This window comes from Carya illinoinensis, chromosome 16, assembly GCF_018687715.1.
Source record: "Carya illinoinensis cultivar Pawnee chromosome 16, C.illinoinensisPawnee_v1, whole genome shotgun sequence".
Lineage (NCBI taxonomy): Eukaryota > Viridiplantae > Streptophyta > Magnoliopsida > Fagales > Juglandaceae > Carya > Carya illinoinensis.
The window spans coordinates 10,716,946-10,733,736 of record NC_056767.1 but is presented as its reverse complement, the minus strand read 5'-3'; the positions used below and the strand labels follow the sequence as shown (position 1 = coordinate 10,733,736).

The window sequence follows — 16,791 nt, the reverse complement described above, 5'->3', positions numbered from 1 at the left end:
CCCCAAGCAATGTGTGTGTGTGTGTTTTTTTTTTGGTGAAGTGATTCAAGTGCAGGGCGAGGAGTCCTATAAGTCCCTCGCCTAGGCTAGAAAGATTTAATCTTTTCTCACCCACCATTCGTCCATTGTTTATAAATGTAAAAGTTAAAAATTAATGATAATCATTTGGGAGGGTGTTGTCTATTTATTCAGTAATTTATTCAATGTGCCGAAAAATCATCATTCTCCCACATTTGGAGAAGAGGGGGAAATCAGATCCCATACATGGCGCCACTGTTGATGCTGTAAAAATCGCTCAACAGGTCGGTAAGAGAGAAAGAGTTATTCCCGACCCACTGACGCGATCCGAGCCTCGAACGGCGTGGTCTGGTTCTCCCGGCATTGGTCCGATACGACACGTACGGTGTCGGTGTGTCCACTCATGGCAGTGTAAGGAAATAACTGCAAAGAAAATAAAAAATAAGGACACGCATATTTACGTAGTTCAGCATAATACCTATGTCCACGAGCATTTGGAGAGGAGAAATCCAATTATTGTTTACAGTCTCTCATGGTTTCTCATGCTTCACTATATAATAATGGCTTCGGATATATTTACTGGAGATAAACACCTGCGCTAGAGCCCCCTAATCCAGATGTTGAAGGAGAAGTTGAAGAAAATGATCAAAATTGAGGAAGAACCCTCGAAAAGTGAGGGAGAAGCCACCCCTTTTAAGGTGAGAGCCCTATCCGCGTGCCTTCCTTTCCCCTGAAGCCCCATGCCTTATGCGCCCCCTATCCCCCATGCCTCCTTGACTGACAGCCTACCATATTCCCTGACTCCCTGCATCCGCCCCCTTATCTCTTGTTTCTGCCCCTAACACCTATGTCCCCCCCCCTTCCCCAAGAAGAAGATTATCAAAATTGAGGAAGAACCCTCGAAAAGTGAGGGAGAAGCCACCAATTTTAAGGTGAGAGCCCTATCCGCGTTAGGCCTGAACAACAGCCCGCCCAACCAACTTTTTGCCCGACCCGTTGTGGCCCGCAACCCAGCCACAGCACAGAATGACCCGACCCGACCCGAATGGGCCGGGTCGGGTTAAAGCTGCGTTTTTTTTTTTATCTCATTTCCAGCCTTAAACATTACATCCCATCCATCCACTATGTTACATCCCCATAAGTCATCCATAACATAAACAATAAAACATTAATATCCATACATATATATTATCATGAATATAATGTCCAGCTTTTTTTTTAATATCTCATTTCCAGCCTTTCTCAATAAAACATTACATCCCAACCATCCACTACGTTACATCCCATGGAAAATATTCTAGTCCTTTTAAACAAATTCATGAACATGAAATAAACAATCCTCAAATAAGAATCTTTAACAACAAATATAGAATGTGTCGACCATAAGCCTTGAGTCACTCATCATCAATATAAATAAAGCTTGATTGGGGATCAAATTCTGGCAAAAAAAGAAAAAAAGATTATTAAATTATATAAAAATAAACATTATGAAAAACTTCAATAAATATGGAAGAAAGAAATATGTTCATTACCTGATTCTGCCTCAAAACTTTCAACATTGTCCAGCGAGGCACGAAGATCAATAGTTATTGGATCTTTTAACCAATTCTGAGTACAAACAAGTGCCTCAACTGTTCTTGGAGATAATGAACAACGAAATGGGTCAAGCACCCGACCCCCTGCACTAAAGGCTGACTCAGAAGAAACAGTAGAAACAGGAATGGCCATCACATCCCGTGCAACTCTCGCCAAAATAGGATACTTGATTTCATTGATCTTCCACCAATCTAAAATATCAAAATTTGGAACTCGTGCCTCACAACCATGTTCCAAGTATTGATCAATCTCTGATTTGTTCCTCAAACTACTTTCAATAATTTCTTGCTCATATTCAACCCAAAAACTTTGCTGAGAATCAGAATCAATCATACTAGGATCAACTGAGGAAGGAGGCTCAGAGTATGAAACTCCACCTGAACTCCCATACATAATACTATACTCCCCGTACATGTCAATCATCAATTCTTTCACTTTTACAATCATTTCTTCAACTAAATTACCACCATATATTTTTTTGAACAAAAAATGCAAAAGACTAAATTTGCATCTTGGATCAAGAACAACAGCAATGAATATCATCAAGTTAGTCTTTTCAATTGATCCCCAATATTTGTTATATTTACTCTTCATGCTCGTAGCCATAACTTTCAAGACTGGATCATTACTTTGACTCATTTTTGATAAATGCGATTGAATGCCACAAATCTCTTGAAAATATGCATTAGATGTGACATACAAAGAGCCAGAAAGTCTCACAGTAGCATCATAAAAAATCTTCAAAAATTTAACCATTATTTTAACTCTCACCCAATCACTAGAACTTGGGGGGCTCAAGCCCACACTACGACAATAGCGAGAAAAATAACCATCTTCATTCTCCAATCGCAAAAATGGTTTTTGAAATGTTTCTGCAACTTCTAGCATGAGATAAGTGGAGTTCCATCTGGTGGGAACATCAAGGCACACTAATTTTAAACAACTGATTTTCTCCTTCTCTATACACTTTTTGAATTTTTCCATTCTTGCAGGAGATGATCTAACATATTTAACCGCATTGCGCACCCTTGCAATTGAATCATCACAATCTTTTAGCCCATCATTCACAATAAGGTTCATAATATGAGCGCAACACCTTATGTGAATATACTTCCCCTCCAACAAATGACCTTCCACAAATCTTTTTAAGTAATCAATGGCAACATCGTTTGAGGAAGCATTGTCAACTGTAACAGTAAAAATCTTCTCAATACCCCAATCCTGTAGACACGACTCCACATGCCTTCCAATAGTGTCCCCTTTGTGATTAGGAATTAAACAAAAATTTATAATTTTTTTGTGTAATTTCCATTCACAGTCAATAAAGTGTGCAGTAAGACACATATAATTGAAGTTCTGATTGGATGTCCAAGTGTCAGTAGTTAAACTAACCCGCCCAATTTCCTTAAATACTTTCCTCAACTTCTCCTTCTCTTTTTTAAATAGTTTAATACAATCTCTCGCTACAGTGGTTCGTGATGGTACTTGGAATCTTGGTTCTAGTGATTGACATACCTTCCTAAATCCTTGTCCTTCCACCACCTTAAACGGAACCTCATCACAAATTATCATCTCTGCAATTGCCATTCGTACATCTTCTGGATCAAACTTATGTGTAGCTTGTTGATCCTTGGGTCTATTTCTATCAGGGTTTTTTTTACAAACACCAACATGATGCAACATACTTGATGTACCATGTTTTTTGGGGTGACAAGCGTAAGTCTTGTGGCAATAATTACACCCCGCTTTTGGGTCACTTAATGAACATCCATCTATTTTTGTGAAGTGTTCCCACACCGTTGATGGGTCCTTACTTGCCTTCCTTTTGGGAGGGAGGATGGTGTTGCTACTACTAGACAAATTAATGTTTGAAGCTAAAGGAGTAGAAATCTCATTGTCTCTTAAATTTGTAGGAGTGTCACTTCTGAAGGAATCCATGGTACGAACTGACATATAATAAAAGTATGAGAAAATAAGAATACCAATTGAAATTGAAATGACAAAGCAGCCTAATGTATGTTAGTATCTAACATGTAATTTTCTGATAAAGTGAAAGCATCAACATATATAATACAACACTTATGACTGATAAAGTAAAAATTAAGACCATTTGATAGCATAAAGTGCAAGACTGTAAGCTCCAACACTTATGACTTCCTATCTGTTTTTCTATTTTACATTAAAGAAAAACTCTGCAGTCTTTACTCCCATTCTATTAAAGGAAAACAGAGAAAAAGGAAAGAATTAAAGGTGCATTTGTTATTAAAAATAATAAAATCGTTCCAAACCTACATAATTTTATTAAGTGCCAAATCGAAAAGTATATATGCAATAAATTGTATCTGATGCCTCTACCCCTTTGTCTAGTTTAAATAATTGACTCATTTTATCGTCAGTTACATGACAGCTTTTAGCTAACATTAGAAAATTCACAGAATTAACCTTGCAGTTTATAACATCTACTATTATTAAATAAGCTTAAGACCAATGATAAATAGTAAATTCATTTATTTGCTGTCCCATTTCTTGACAAGCCATAAACAATTTGCAACACAAATGCATACCCCATTCAGTTTTTACACCAACTTAGAAAGATACTAACATTTTTCAAAATTAAATCACATCACCATTGGCTTCCAATACAAAACCAGAGCATCAAAACACCATGGACTTGGATTTTTTCACAAACAAGCTCCAAAACACAGCCCCAATTCATAATAATCTACCAAAAATTCATAATCACAGACCCAAACAAAAACCAGCTCTAAATCACATCACCATTGGCTTCCAATACAAAATCAGAGCATCAAAACACCATGGACTTGGATTTTTTCACAAACAAGCTCCAAAACACAGCCCCAATTCATAATAATCTACCAAAAATTCATAATCACAGACCCAAACAAAAACCAGCTCTAAATCACATCACCATTGGCTTCCAATACAAAATCAGAGCATCAAAACACCATGGACTTGGATTTTTTCACAAACAAGCTCCAAAACACAGCCCCAATTCATAATAATCTACCAAAAATTCATAATCACAGACCCAAACAAAAACCAGCTCTAAATCACATCACCATTGGCTTCCAATACAAAACCAGAGCAGGACACCACCAAAATCACCCACAAAGTTCCTAGCAAACCACATCTTAAACCTAGAACTAGCAAAAAAACCAATTAGCCAAACTCAAAAATCAGTAAAAACCAGAATCATCATCTATCATCAGGAACATACCTCCTTGGAGACCCACGCCGAAGCTGATCTTGGAGCTGCGATCGAAGAGAGAGAGAGAGACCCACGCAAGCGTCTGTGTGAGAGAGAGAGAGAGCGAGAGAAAGAGAGATCACGTTGGTGAGAGAGAAGTCGAGAGAGAGAGGAAGGGGGGCTAGGGTTGAAGATGAAGGAGATGGAGTCGGGACTGAGGTGTGTGAGAGAACACGGGTTGTTCTTCAGCTGCGGTTTCGCCCGCATGACATTTCAAATGACCCGCTTCAATTATAACCCGACCTTTATCGGTTGGATTTGATCGGGTCAAGCGGGTCAAGCGGGTTATAAAAATATATGCACACCCCTAATCCGCGTGCCTTTCCTTTCCCCTGAAGCCCTATGCCTTCTGCGCCCCATGCCTCCCTGACACCTCTATTGACAGCCTACCATACTCCCTGACTCCCTACATCTAGTCTCCTATCTCTTGTTTCTGCCCCTAACACCCATGCTACCCCCCGCGACCTCTCTTTACCCTTTGTCCCATAGTGGCTTGATGGGCTAAACCTAGACCCAAATATTTTACCCTCATATATTTTCCAATAAAATAAAAAGAATTCAACTTTTTCAAATTCTAAAATAAAAATTTTTATTCAATTTTTTCTCTATTCTTTTCTAAAACTCCATAAAACATTATAATTCAAATCATTTCACTATGAAAAATGCCACTCTCATCAAGAGTGACTCCCAACAATCCTCATTGATTATTTTTTTGTTTTTTGATTTTTTTTCTTAATAATTAAGGATTGTTTTTAATGAGTTTGATTTTTATTGTTTTGTTAAATATTTAAGGGGTTTAAAAAATGTGTGAAAAAAAAGTTAAAAAAGAAAAATTACCTTGCCTTTGAGGACTCTCTCCTCAATGGCTCCACCCCCTTGCACTATTATTTACATATTTTTTATTTTATTTCATTCTTCAAACATCCCTCGGTAATTAGGAAATTGATGTAAAGATTAAGTACTAATTTAGTCCATGTAATTTACTTAAAGCAAATTGTTCCAAATATTTTTCCATTGAAATTTTGCACTCTGTAATTATAAAATTAATCAAATTGATTCCTCTGTCACAAAATAAAATATAGAGATAAAATTATATAATAACATTTAAAAATATTATCTTTAAACAAAAATCCCAAAACGTAGGTTTAGTACTAATTGTGCATTACGTTGGAACCCAAAGACAACTGAGAAAAGTACAGCGTGCATATCTTTAATTTACCATACTTGGATTGGTAGACGGATTTATTTATACGTACTAAAACTCTTACTAATAATACTTTAGGTTGCTTCTTATGGCCTCTGATCGAGCTAATGCAACGTTAGATATAAGCTTAGAGTGTACAAATCTCGTATAAATTCTTTAAATTAAATCTGAGACGAATAGTTAAAAAGTGAATTTTTATAAAAGGTTTTTACATTTAAGTTTGTATAAATCATTTTTTATTGAGAAAATAGAAAAAATATTCCTTTAAATTCTTATCTAAAATTGAGGTCCTCCTGTTTTTGTTTGAACTTCAGGACTTCCAGTGGGAGATAGACACTATTTGATGTAGGTTTTACCGCATTTTTTATTAATGCCTATGTGATTTTTTCATGTAACATTAAGGCTTTGTTTGAATCATTGAATGAACTCAGTTCATCTCAGTTGAGTTATATTTTAGACATATCCTAATATCTAAACATACGACTCTTAAATTACAAATATCACTCAACTCAAAATCTCTTTACACCATAACTTTTTTTTCAAATTAACAGCACTTTACACGTGCGACTCAAAATTTTTATCAATTTTTTATAAATACATCTAAACTCATTTTAAGTGAGCCTCACAAAACTCACTCCACCATCTCAATTACTACTATTCATAAATAATAAAATTCTTCTCAACTGAGCTCAACATCTAAACAAGACTTAAGTCCTGAATAAATATTGTAGACTTGCTTCAAGTGCCAATCTCTCTTAAATACTTTAGATTCGGGTAAGAATTTGAGGAAATTTTGATTCAGAATATCATCTACTATTTTTCAATCATTTGACATGAAATGATATCTTTGCATTGTTCTTTCCATATGAAAGTGGTTAGATGTAGAGGTTTCAAATGTATGGTTAAATGTGCAAGGCATAGTTAGATATAAAAAGTAGGACAATGTTAGGATGCACAACAAATATGTATCCCAAATATGCACACCAGGTTAAATGAATTTTTTTAAAATATTTTTTAAAAATTTTTAAATATTAAGAAAAAATAAAAAAACATAAATTCTTTAATAATTACTTCCTTAATTATTAAAATTAAAAAATTTAAATATATGAGTAGATACATATAATGGAAACATTTAAAAGCCATCAATTTATAAATTTATTTTTATATAATATTTTTATATTTATAACAGTTATCTTTTTTAAAATATATAGCCTGTATAAATTAATTTTTATATAATTTCTTTATATCTATAATAATTATCTTTTTCAAAATGTATGGCCCGCAAAACTGTGGCTGCTAAAATTTGGATGGAGGTGGATGATGAAGCTCCGAAGTTAGATAGAAATGGATGGAACTAAATTTAGATGGAAAAGCACGTGAACTGAACATTCCAACCTCGAGGTCCTCTTAGATCCATAGTGACCAAACTACCCCCTCCACCCCTTCCAACGGTCAAAAACTATGTGACAGTGTTGATAATTTAATAATTTAGAAGAAATCAATTAAGCAACCTTATGTGTAAGTTTGTACATTTAGGTAAAATTTGATTCCATATATACACTTTTTTAATTGTTGTAAAATGATAAAGTTACAATTAACTCATTTCTACAATTCTAAATACATTTTTTTTTTAAAATAAGGATAGTATCTTTAATTTTATTGATAACTCTCACTTATCGTGAAAAAAAATCTTATTTATTAAAAAAAAACTTGAGGGTACAAAAATCTCAAAACCAGACTTTAAAATATAGTAATAGAAATATATCCTAAATGGACAAAATAAAATTTATATAACTATGCAGAGAATTACAAGTACATCAATAAATCAATTTTACAACTCAGTGCCTAAACCGATGTAAACTTCTGTAGTGGAACCTATATTCTCATCATCTCATTATGTGTCATTAGATAATTAGAGACTATTTATTATATTTTACTTGTGAACCTATCATATGATACCACATTATAGGATGATGAAATGATGATGAGAAAATAGATGATGAATATATTTTTTCATTATAAAAATATAGATTTTTAAGTGGCTTCTAGTTTTTCAAAGGATTCGCACATAACAAAAAGGGCTGGTGAATCAATTCACAATATAGGATTTTCTCCCTCAATTGAGAGGAGAAAGTAGCTTTCCTTCTTGGTTGAAGGTGGTAGTTTGCCGTGAAGGAGGCAGTTTGCCTTGGGCAAGTTCTTTTTGTTGGATTATTTCAAATATTTCAAATATATATTATCTTTTAAAGTTTCCCTCCAATGCGATTTTTTGTTAGTCCTACATTGGAAAGATAAATAAATTTTTAGTAGTTTATAAGTGAATGAGTTTCACGATATATAAAATAGAATATAAGAGCGGACACACAATAGTAGACCTAGTACGAAGCACTGATCGCACGCATGCATAAGCGCCCACAATGCATCAACACTTTAGATGCACTTACGCATCGTCACAAGTGAACATTTATTTTATTCAAATGAAATGATGCATTTCTTCAATTCTTTAACAGTTATTAAATGAGAGTTACTTTTTAACCGTTTTATTTAAATTCAAACGAAACATTGCATCTGTTGCTATTTACATCTGTTCATTCTAAGATTAGTGTTCAGAATTTGCAATCTGTACACTATATAAACAATATTGTATCATGAGAACATAATTACAGAACTCAATTCTTGAGTGGAAGGCACTATTTTCTAAGAAACGGATTAACAATCATCTAACTGTTTGCAATTTTTGATCTCTATTTGCTATTATTTTTCTAACACTTTCTTAGACAGTAGGAGTTTCTACATTTGTGATTCACTCTAGTGATCAAGCATGGAAAGAGATATTATGAATTTATGGTCCAACTTAATGTTAACCGATGAAGAAAAAGAAGAAAAACAAGTTATAGCCATCAAAAGTGAGGATATACAACGAACGGTTACAAGTTAACAAGAATGCTTTCATAAGCACCATGCTAAAAGTATGGAAATCACGTGATAACATTAAGTTCTTCAAAGTGGGGATAAATCTTTATCTATTTAAGTTTGCAGCAAATGTAGACATGTGGAAGGTATGGATAGGCCAACCTTGGATGTTTAATCTTAATTTGATTTGTATAAAGCAATTTGATGGTTTGATACTACTGAGTGCATTGTCCTTCAAACATACTGATCGATGGGTGCAAATGCAAGTATGTGATCTTTTATTTGGCTGTATGAGTATAAGTGTTGGGGAACAAATTCATGCAAGTATTGGCAGGGTGAAAGAGGTGGATGTAGACTCAAGTGAAAATGGATAGGGAAAGTTCTTCATGCAAAAGTTGAAGTTGATTTTATGAAGCTTTTTGTAAAGTTATTTGAGATGCTTCCACGATTTCGCTTCAAATGTGGGGTTATTTGACATGGCTTATATGGGTGCAAGGGTGCAAGTATGGGGGTAAAGTCTAGAAGAAGGAAAACAACTTCAATATGGGTCATGGCTACATGCTACCGGCTATGGCAGTGCTCTAGGGCAAAATGCAAGATATATATTGGTATTTAAAACTGAATAGTTTGGAACGTGTCCACAATTGCTACGGTATACAAAAAAAATATGTTGTTAATGGAAGAATGGTTGACAATGTGACAAAATATGAGAGATGTGGCACCACTAAAAATGGGCCCTACCACTTCAGACGATTGCCATGTGAAAGGTAGTTGTGACAAGTCAACAAATATGGAAACTCAAGAAGAAGAACAAAAGGACAAACAAGTTTAGGTAGATATGGAGATCGTAAACAAAGACAAGTTATTGTTGATAAGTGCTACAACCAGCAAGGGTACTAGGGCCATGTATAAGAATTTAGAGCAACAAAATATGGTGGTGCATGTGTCTGATAGAGTGCATTTCAAGGAGTAGATTTTCTTTTAGAAGCTCAAGAGAAACAAGGAATGAAGTACTAGAGCAAAATCTGGGGAAGGAAACACAATCAACCAATAAATGGAAGAGGCGAGTAAGGGGACAAATGCCACCAGTGCTTTCTTATGACTAAGAAGATACCATTCAAGGGAGAGGAAGCTTGCATTGCAAGGGTCTACTTCTTTTTCTAAGGAAAAGACAGATTCAGTTAAGAATAAGGGAGGTATTGGTCCAACCTGTTTTATATCAATAGAGGCTACTACGCAACCTCGCTAAGAGAAATGAGGTTCTTAAGTTGGAACTGTTGAGGGTTTGGCAATTCTCAGACAATTAGAGACCTTGAAAATATGGTTAAGAAAAGGAATCCTAACATCTTATTCTTAATGGAAACAAAAATACGAACTACTAATATTGAGAAGCTTAAATACAACTTGGGTTTTGAATCAATTTCCTGTGTAGATGGTTTCTACAATGGTGGTGGACTAGCTCTCTTGTCTTCCACAAAAGTGACTTTAGAAATCCAAGACTCTTCCATGAGACACATTAGCTCTTAGATATATGAGAGAGAGGTAATGGAAGGAGGGGTGCGAACTCATTGCTATGGTTATGCATGTGTGACTTTAATGGAATTATGCATCAAAAAGATAAACTTGGGAATGTTAGACAAAGTGAAAGACAAATGGCTGATTTTTGAGATGTATTGATGGAATGCAATCTAAGTGATCTGGGTTAGTTTGGTGGAAAATATGCATAGTCTAAGTATAGGAGTGACAACACTTTCACGAAAGAAAGACTGGATAGGAAAATAACTAATAATGATTAGTGTCTTCAATTTGGAAATAGAAATGTGATTGCTTTGACATCTTAAATTTATTGCAGATAGAGGCTTCCATACAAAGAGATCATGGAAAAGTCATAGATATGAAGATAGGTGGGCAACTTATACTATATGTGAAGATGTTTTAAGAACGGTTTGGAACGATGATTCTATACCAAAAGGGAATTAGTGCAGGTTTCTCAAAAGCTAGAACAATATATGGGTAGTTTGGAGGTGCAGAGTAAAAAAAAAAAAAAGTTCCAACAGTCACTTAATGCAGATAATGAAAAAGACTTCAGACTAGTTAAAGAAGAAGTAGAGAGTATTCTGGAAAGGGAGGAACTCAAGTGGAAAGAAAGAACCAAAATGACTTGGTTATAGCAAGGTGTTCACAATACAAAGTCCTATCACTTTTGCACTAATTAGAGAAGGAAAATAAACACTATCTCAAAAGTTATGGATGAAAAGGGTGCTAACCACACAAGCTCAATAGAAATTAGGCAAGCTTTCAACCAATATTATGAAGCTTTGTTCTTTACATCACACCTTGTCAATATTGATGAATGCTTGCAAGCAGTTGATTCAAGGGTGACTCCAAAAAAGAATATTTAAAGCCATTTCAATGGAAGAGGTTGAACATACCCTTTTTCAAATGGGCCCTCTCAAACCACCTAGACCAGATGGTTTTGTAGCCTACTTTGGCATGTGGTAGAGGCATAGGTAAATACAATAGTTCTTTCAATCTTAAACTCAACTATCAATTCTAAACAAATAAATTTTGTATACTTAACTTTGATACCTAAGATCAATAATGCATAAAACGTTTTTTATTTTAAGCCTATTAGTTTATGCCATGTACTTTATAAGGTTGTTACCAAAGTGATTGCAGATAGGTTGAAGCTAACTCTACCTCAGACTATCTAAGAAAACCAGTGTGCTTTTATTCTTGGTAGATTGAGTAGAGATAATATCTTGACTGAATACGAAACATTGCACACTATGCATACTAGGATTTAGGACTGTAATTGATCCGAGCCGATTCAAACTTTTGGGTTATCAAGTTGAGCTGGACTCAAATAACTTGAGTTCAAGCTTGCCAATCCGAGCTGAGTTTGAGCTGATCAAACACGAGCTTGAGTCTAGTCAAGTTCTTTATCGACATTTGTTTGTACTCTTTAACGAGCCTGAGTCAAGCCGAACCGAGTCGAGTTATTACTCTAGTTTTGTTTGTATTCTTATATATATATATATATATTTGAATGAATTGAATTAAAAATACCAAATTACAAAACAAAATATTAAAAATGTAATGAAATCTTTACAATTAATATATAAACCTTGTATTGAACTATAAAATTAGAACACATTTATGAATACATTTCTTATATAGTTATACTGTTGCCCAGATGACTAACACAAGAGGGGGGGTGAATTGAGTTGTATTAAAAAAATAACAATTATAAATCAAATATATAATATAAAATATAAACAAAATATGAAATAACAATAACTATAAAGAGTAAGGGTAAGAGAGAAGCAAACTCAGTATGTTAACGAGGTTCGGCCCCACTGCCTACGTCCTCGCCTCAAGCTACCCCTTGAGGATTCTCAAATTCACTATTCAACCTCTTTCAGGTAGAGATAGAAACCTATTACACCTTTGAACACCACCGCTACAAAGGATCCGTGTAGAACACCCTCTACACTTGCAATCACCTTACACGTGGTGATTCAACTCTTTTTCCGTGTAGAATACTTTCTACACGCACAAGGGTTATACACACCCTTTTTCTGATACAAAAGCTGATAGTGAGTAGGTTATCAGAAAACACTCCTCAATGAGTGAAATAAGAACAATACAGCGCAAGCTATATCTCTCAAAATGAATAAGAATTAATGCTCAATGCTTAGAGAAGAGAGAATGAATGTTGTATGCTCTTGGTGTTGTGAATGTGAAGCTCTCAAATGATCTATTTATAGGCATATGAGACTTCATATTCAAATTTAAAAAGATTCACATGTCAAAGACAACATCATTCACTTTTTCAAAAAATTCAAATAAAATGTTCTTCTTTTTCAATTGTCAAAGACAACATCATTCACTTTTTCAAAAAATTCAAATAAAAATTTCTTCTTTTTTAATTGTCAAAGACAACATCATTCACTTTTTCAAAAAAATCAAACCTAATCTTTTACTTTTGACATATGACAAAATGAGCACATTTTCCTTTTCAAAAAATTCAAACCTAATCTTTTACTTTTTGCATATGACAAAATGAGCACACTTTATTTTTCAAAATTTTCAAACAAAATCATCTACCTTTTGTATAAGTCTAAAAAAGTATCAATTACTTTTGAAAATATTCAAATAAAATATGCACATGTGAAAGATGACAATCAATCATCTTTAATATTTTCAAAGTTCAACCCTTTAATCAAGACATGCACATGCAAAAGATAACAATCAATCATCTTTCAAAATTTTCAAATTTAATTTTCAAAAATATTCATGCACATGTGGAAAATGTATTTTAATGCTTTATGATAAAATATTAATTTTGAGCATTAATCCTAATTTCGAATTTTAAGAGATTTACAATATTACTCTATGACTTTAATGTAAACTTGTTTCCTTCTTGCTCATGCTTGATTCTTTGATGTGCTTGATTCCATTGTGTGAACAACTTGAACTTGAAACTCCTTTATTCTTTGAATTCATTTGTTATCATCAAAATCCATGTGTAGATTTATAATCACATGAAACTTGAAACCTTGGGTTCAACATATACATTGTATTGTATAATGAAACTACCAAGTCCTATGTACTAACTCTTAGACATTATAAAATATATACTATAATTAATCACTTAAGTACTCAATTAACTAACATATAATTATGAACTATATTCAATATATAGGTATAAATAACTAGACATAAGTAATTGGATTACATACTACATATTTAATTATAAAGGTAACTATGCTTATGTTATTAAATTTAGTATGTATAGAAGCATAAGTCTGTGTGTGCATAAGAATATTAATATATAGAAATAAATTATATATATTCAATGATTTATGGACGAGCTCAAATCGAGTCAAGCTAAACAAGCTGAGTTGGGCATGTACAAGCGAGCCTTAACTGAGTTGAGTTGAGTTTAATCGAGTATGTGTCATTTACTAATCGAGCGGGTTTCTACTTTCACGATCGAACTTTTTTTTCACGAGTCGAGCTCAGTTCGAGTTTAGTTGAACGAGTATTGAGTAAGCAATCATACGGACCGGTTTATTTACAGCCATACTAGGATCAAAGGAAATGAAGAATATATGGTTTTAAAACTTGACATGAGTAAAGCTTTGATAAAGTTGAATGAGTTGAATGAAATTTTCTCAGAGCTATGATGATGAAAATGGGGTTTGATAGTAGATTTTTAGACTCAATTTTAAAGTGCATAACATCTTTATCTTTATCCATTCTTATATGGTACTCCACAAGCAAAGTTCAAGCCACAATGTGGATTAAGACAAAACTTCCCTTTATCCCCATACCTATTCATCACCTGTTCAAAAGTTCTTAGAAATAAGCTTCAATCTGCTAAGAGAAGGGGTCTTATTTCTAGGGTTCTTTTAGCAACAGAAACAATTAAAGTAAAATATATATTCTTTGTAGTTGATAGTTTATTGTTTCGAAAAGCAAATGTGGTTGAATAGGCAGAATTTACAAATCCTTATCATGCATGAAGAGGCATTGAGATAAAAACCAAATATAGAGAAGACTTTACTATTTCTCATAAAAATGCCAAACAAGCATTCAGACAGCACCTCATGAATAGTGCAAGGTTGAGAGCCTCGTCCAACTTTGATAAATATCTGGGTTTATTATCTTTAGTGGGAGAACCAAGGGTAATGGAGGTTTTTAAAGGAATACTTGAGAGAGATGCTAAATGGATGGATAATTGGAAAATGAAATTCTTGTCATAGGCAAGAAAGGAAATACTCATAAAGGCATGGTCCAAGCCATACCTACAATATACCATGAGTGTTTTGTTTTGTTTTTGTTTTTTTTTTGTTTTTAACCCAAGGCATTGTGCATAAGACTAAATAGCATGATGGCTAACTTTTGATGGGATTCTCATGTTCAATCCAACAATATACATTGGAAAAGTTGGTGTTCAATGAGCTATGGGAAGGAGGTCTTGGTTTTAGAGACTTAACAAGTTTTAACAAAGCTCTTCTTACTAAACAACCATGGAAAATGTTGACAAACCGAGATTCATTATCAGCACGCAAAGATTTTTCAAGCCACATATTTTCCCAATACATCCTTTTCGCAATCTAACCAAGGCTATGGAGCTTCTCTTGCTTGGAAGAGCCTGAGGTCAGCGGTTGATTTACTAAAGAAAGGTCTTATATAGGCAAAAATCAAGATATGAAAGGAAAAAAAAAATGGATACCAAGAGGGAGCAATGACTGTAGAATACTCAAATGATCAAGGATGTCTTTGACGAGGACAATGAACGAGTCATTTATACTTTACTAGTTAGTACATAAAGTTGTGAAGATAAGCTTGTTTGGAAATCTACACATACAAGGAAATTCAGAGTTAAAAGTACATACCACATTACCACCTACAACAACACATTAAAAGTTGGCATCATTGTGAGCCCTCTATTGGTAGACTTTGGTTGGGTTTAGATGTTGGATTGAATTGAGTTGAATAAAATATTATTAGAATATTAGTTTTAAATATTATGAATGTGTTGGGATTTGAAAAAGTTAAATTTTTATTATATTTTATATAGAAATTTGAAAAAGTATATGAGAATTTGAAAAAGATGTAATGATAAGATGAAGTGTGTTTGGTAACCAAACGGGGCTGAACTGTTAACAAAGGTAGTTAAAATGTATTTTGGTTCCCCAAAATACCAAATGTAGTTAAAATGTTTGAACAACTGTCTTTTGGTATTTTGGTTCCCCAAAATATCAAATGTAGTTAAAATGTTCCTATAGCCTACACGAATTCTCTCCCAACTAAAGAAAACTTCAATTTATGAAGATGATTTGGGTGCTATTCTTTGAACAACTGTTAACAAAGGTAGGTTACTCGAGAAGAACTAGAAGAGGTAGCAATTACTGCTTGGTCAATGTGGCAGTGTAGAAGGGGGTTAACTTATGAAGACTTTAAAGGGGAAAATGAACTTCAAACTTGAAGCAAGAGCACAATTCAAGAGATAGTGGCAAGATGGGGACCCCCTGTGAATGATTGTGTTAAGGTAAATTAGGATGCGACCATTCACAAAGAATATGATAAGATTGGCATTGGCATGGCATGTGCATGCAACTCAAAGGAAACCTATAACTTATGGACAATGCTAGAAAAGTAACCGAAAAGGTCATTTGACTTTTTTATTTTTTATTTTTTTAATGTATTTTTTTTTAATTTTCTTAAACATTTTAAAAAAATTTACCACATCATTAAAAAAAAATATTTCCTTAATCATTAAATTAAAAAAAAAAAAGAGAGAGAGAGAGAAGAAGATAGAAGGAAGAAGAAGAAGAAGAAGAAGACAACCAGAATCCATTCTCGGCACTCAAGGTATGGTTGAATCCTTTCGATCTAGTAATGATTTGGGGTGCAACACCAAATTTCAGGAGGAGATTTTATTCAAGTGGTGACAGCTCTGCAGGCTAGAGGATCCGATACTAAGAAGCTTCTTGGAAGCCTCACTGAAGATGCTAAGAAGCTTCTGCAATAAGATGTGGTGTGAAGTAAAAAGTATGTTAAGAATGAAGCCAATATGGTAGCTCACCATTTAACCAAATCAGCTATCAAAGAACTTACGGGAATCATTGACATAAATTTTGTTGTATTCGCAACATTTATCTTATTGATGAAGTATACCTTTTTATTAGAACAAATAAAGAAATAGCCATAAGGATATGTTACAAAAGTAAATTCACATGTTGTCATAATTTGACGTAGTATGTTAGATTGTAAAGTT

General features: G+C 33.9%; 1 protein-coding gene across 1 annotated transcript; it reads right to left on the bottom strand.

Annotated features, from left to right (window-relative positions):
- Positions 1-1,247: 1,247 nt before the first annotated feature.
- On the bottom strand, positions 1,248-3,087 carry LOC122298687 (zinc finger BED domain-containing protein RICESLEEPER 2-like). Its single transcript, XM_043108546.1, has 2 exons — positions 1,551-3,087; positions 1,248-1,456 (listed from the first exon to the last, which is right to left on the bottom strand). Exons 1-2 carry the CDS (start codon positions 2,956-2,958, stop codon positions 1,413-1,415), a joined length of 1,452 nt encoding a protein of 483 aa, XP_042964480.1. The 5' UTR covers positions 2,959-3,087; the 3' UTR covers positions 1,248-1,412.
- Positions 3,088-16,791: the final 13,704 nt, after the last annotated feature.

Bases quoted from the DNA above. Each gene is read 5' to 3' on its own strand.
- LOC122298687 (XM_043108546.1), bottom strand. From the start codon at position 2,958: ATGTGTCTTACTGCACACTTTATTGACTGTGAATGGAAATTACACAAA. The intron at 1,457-1,550 runs GTAATGAACATA...TTTTTTTGCCAG, and splicing joins AAGTTTTGAGGCAGAATCAG to AATTTGATCCCCAATCAAGC.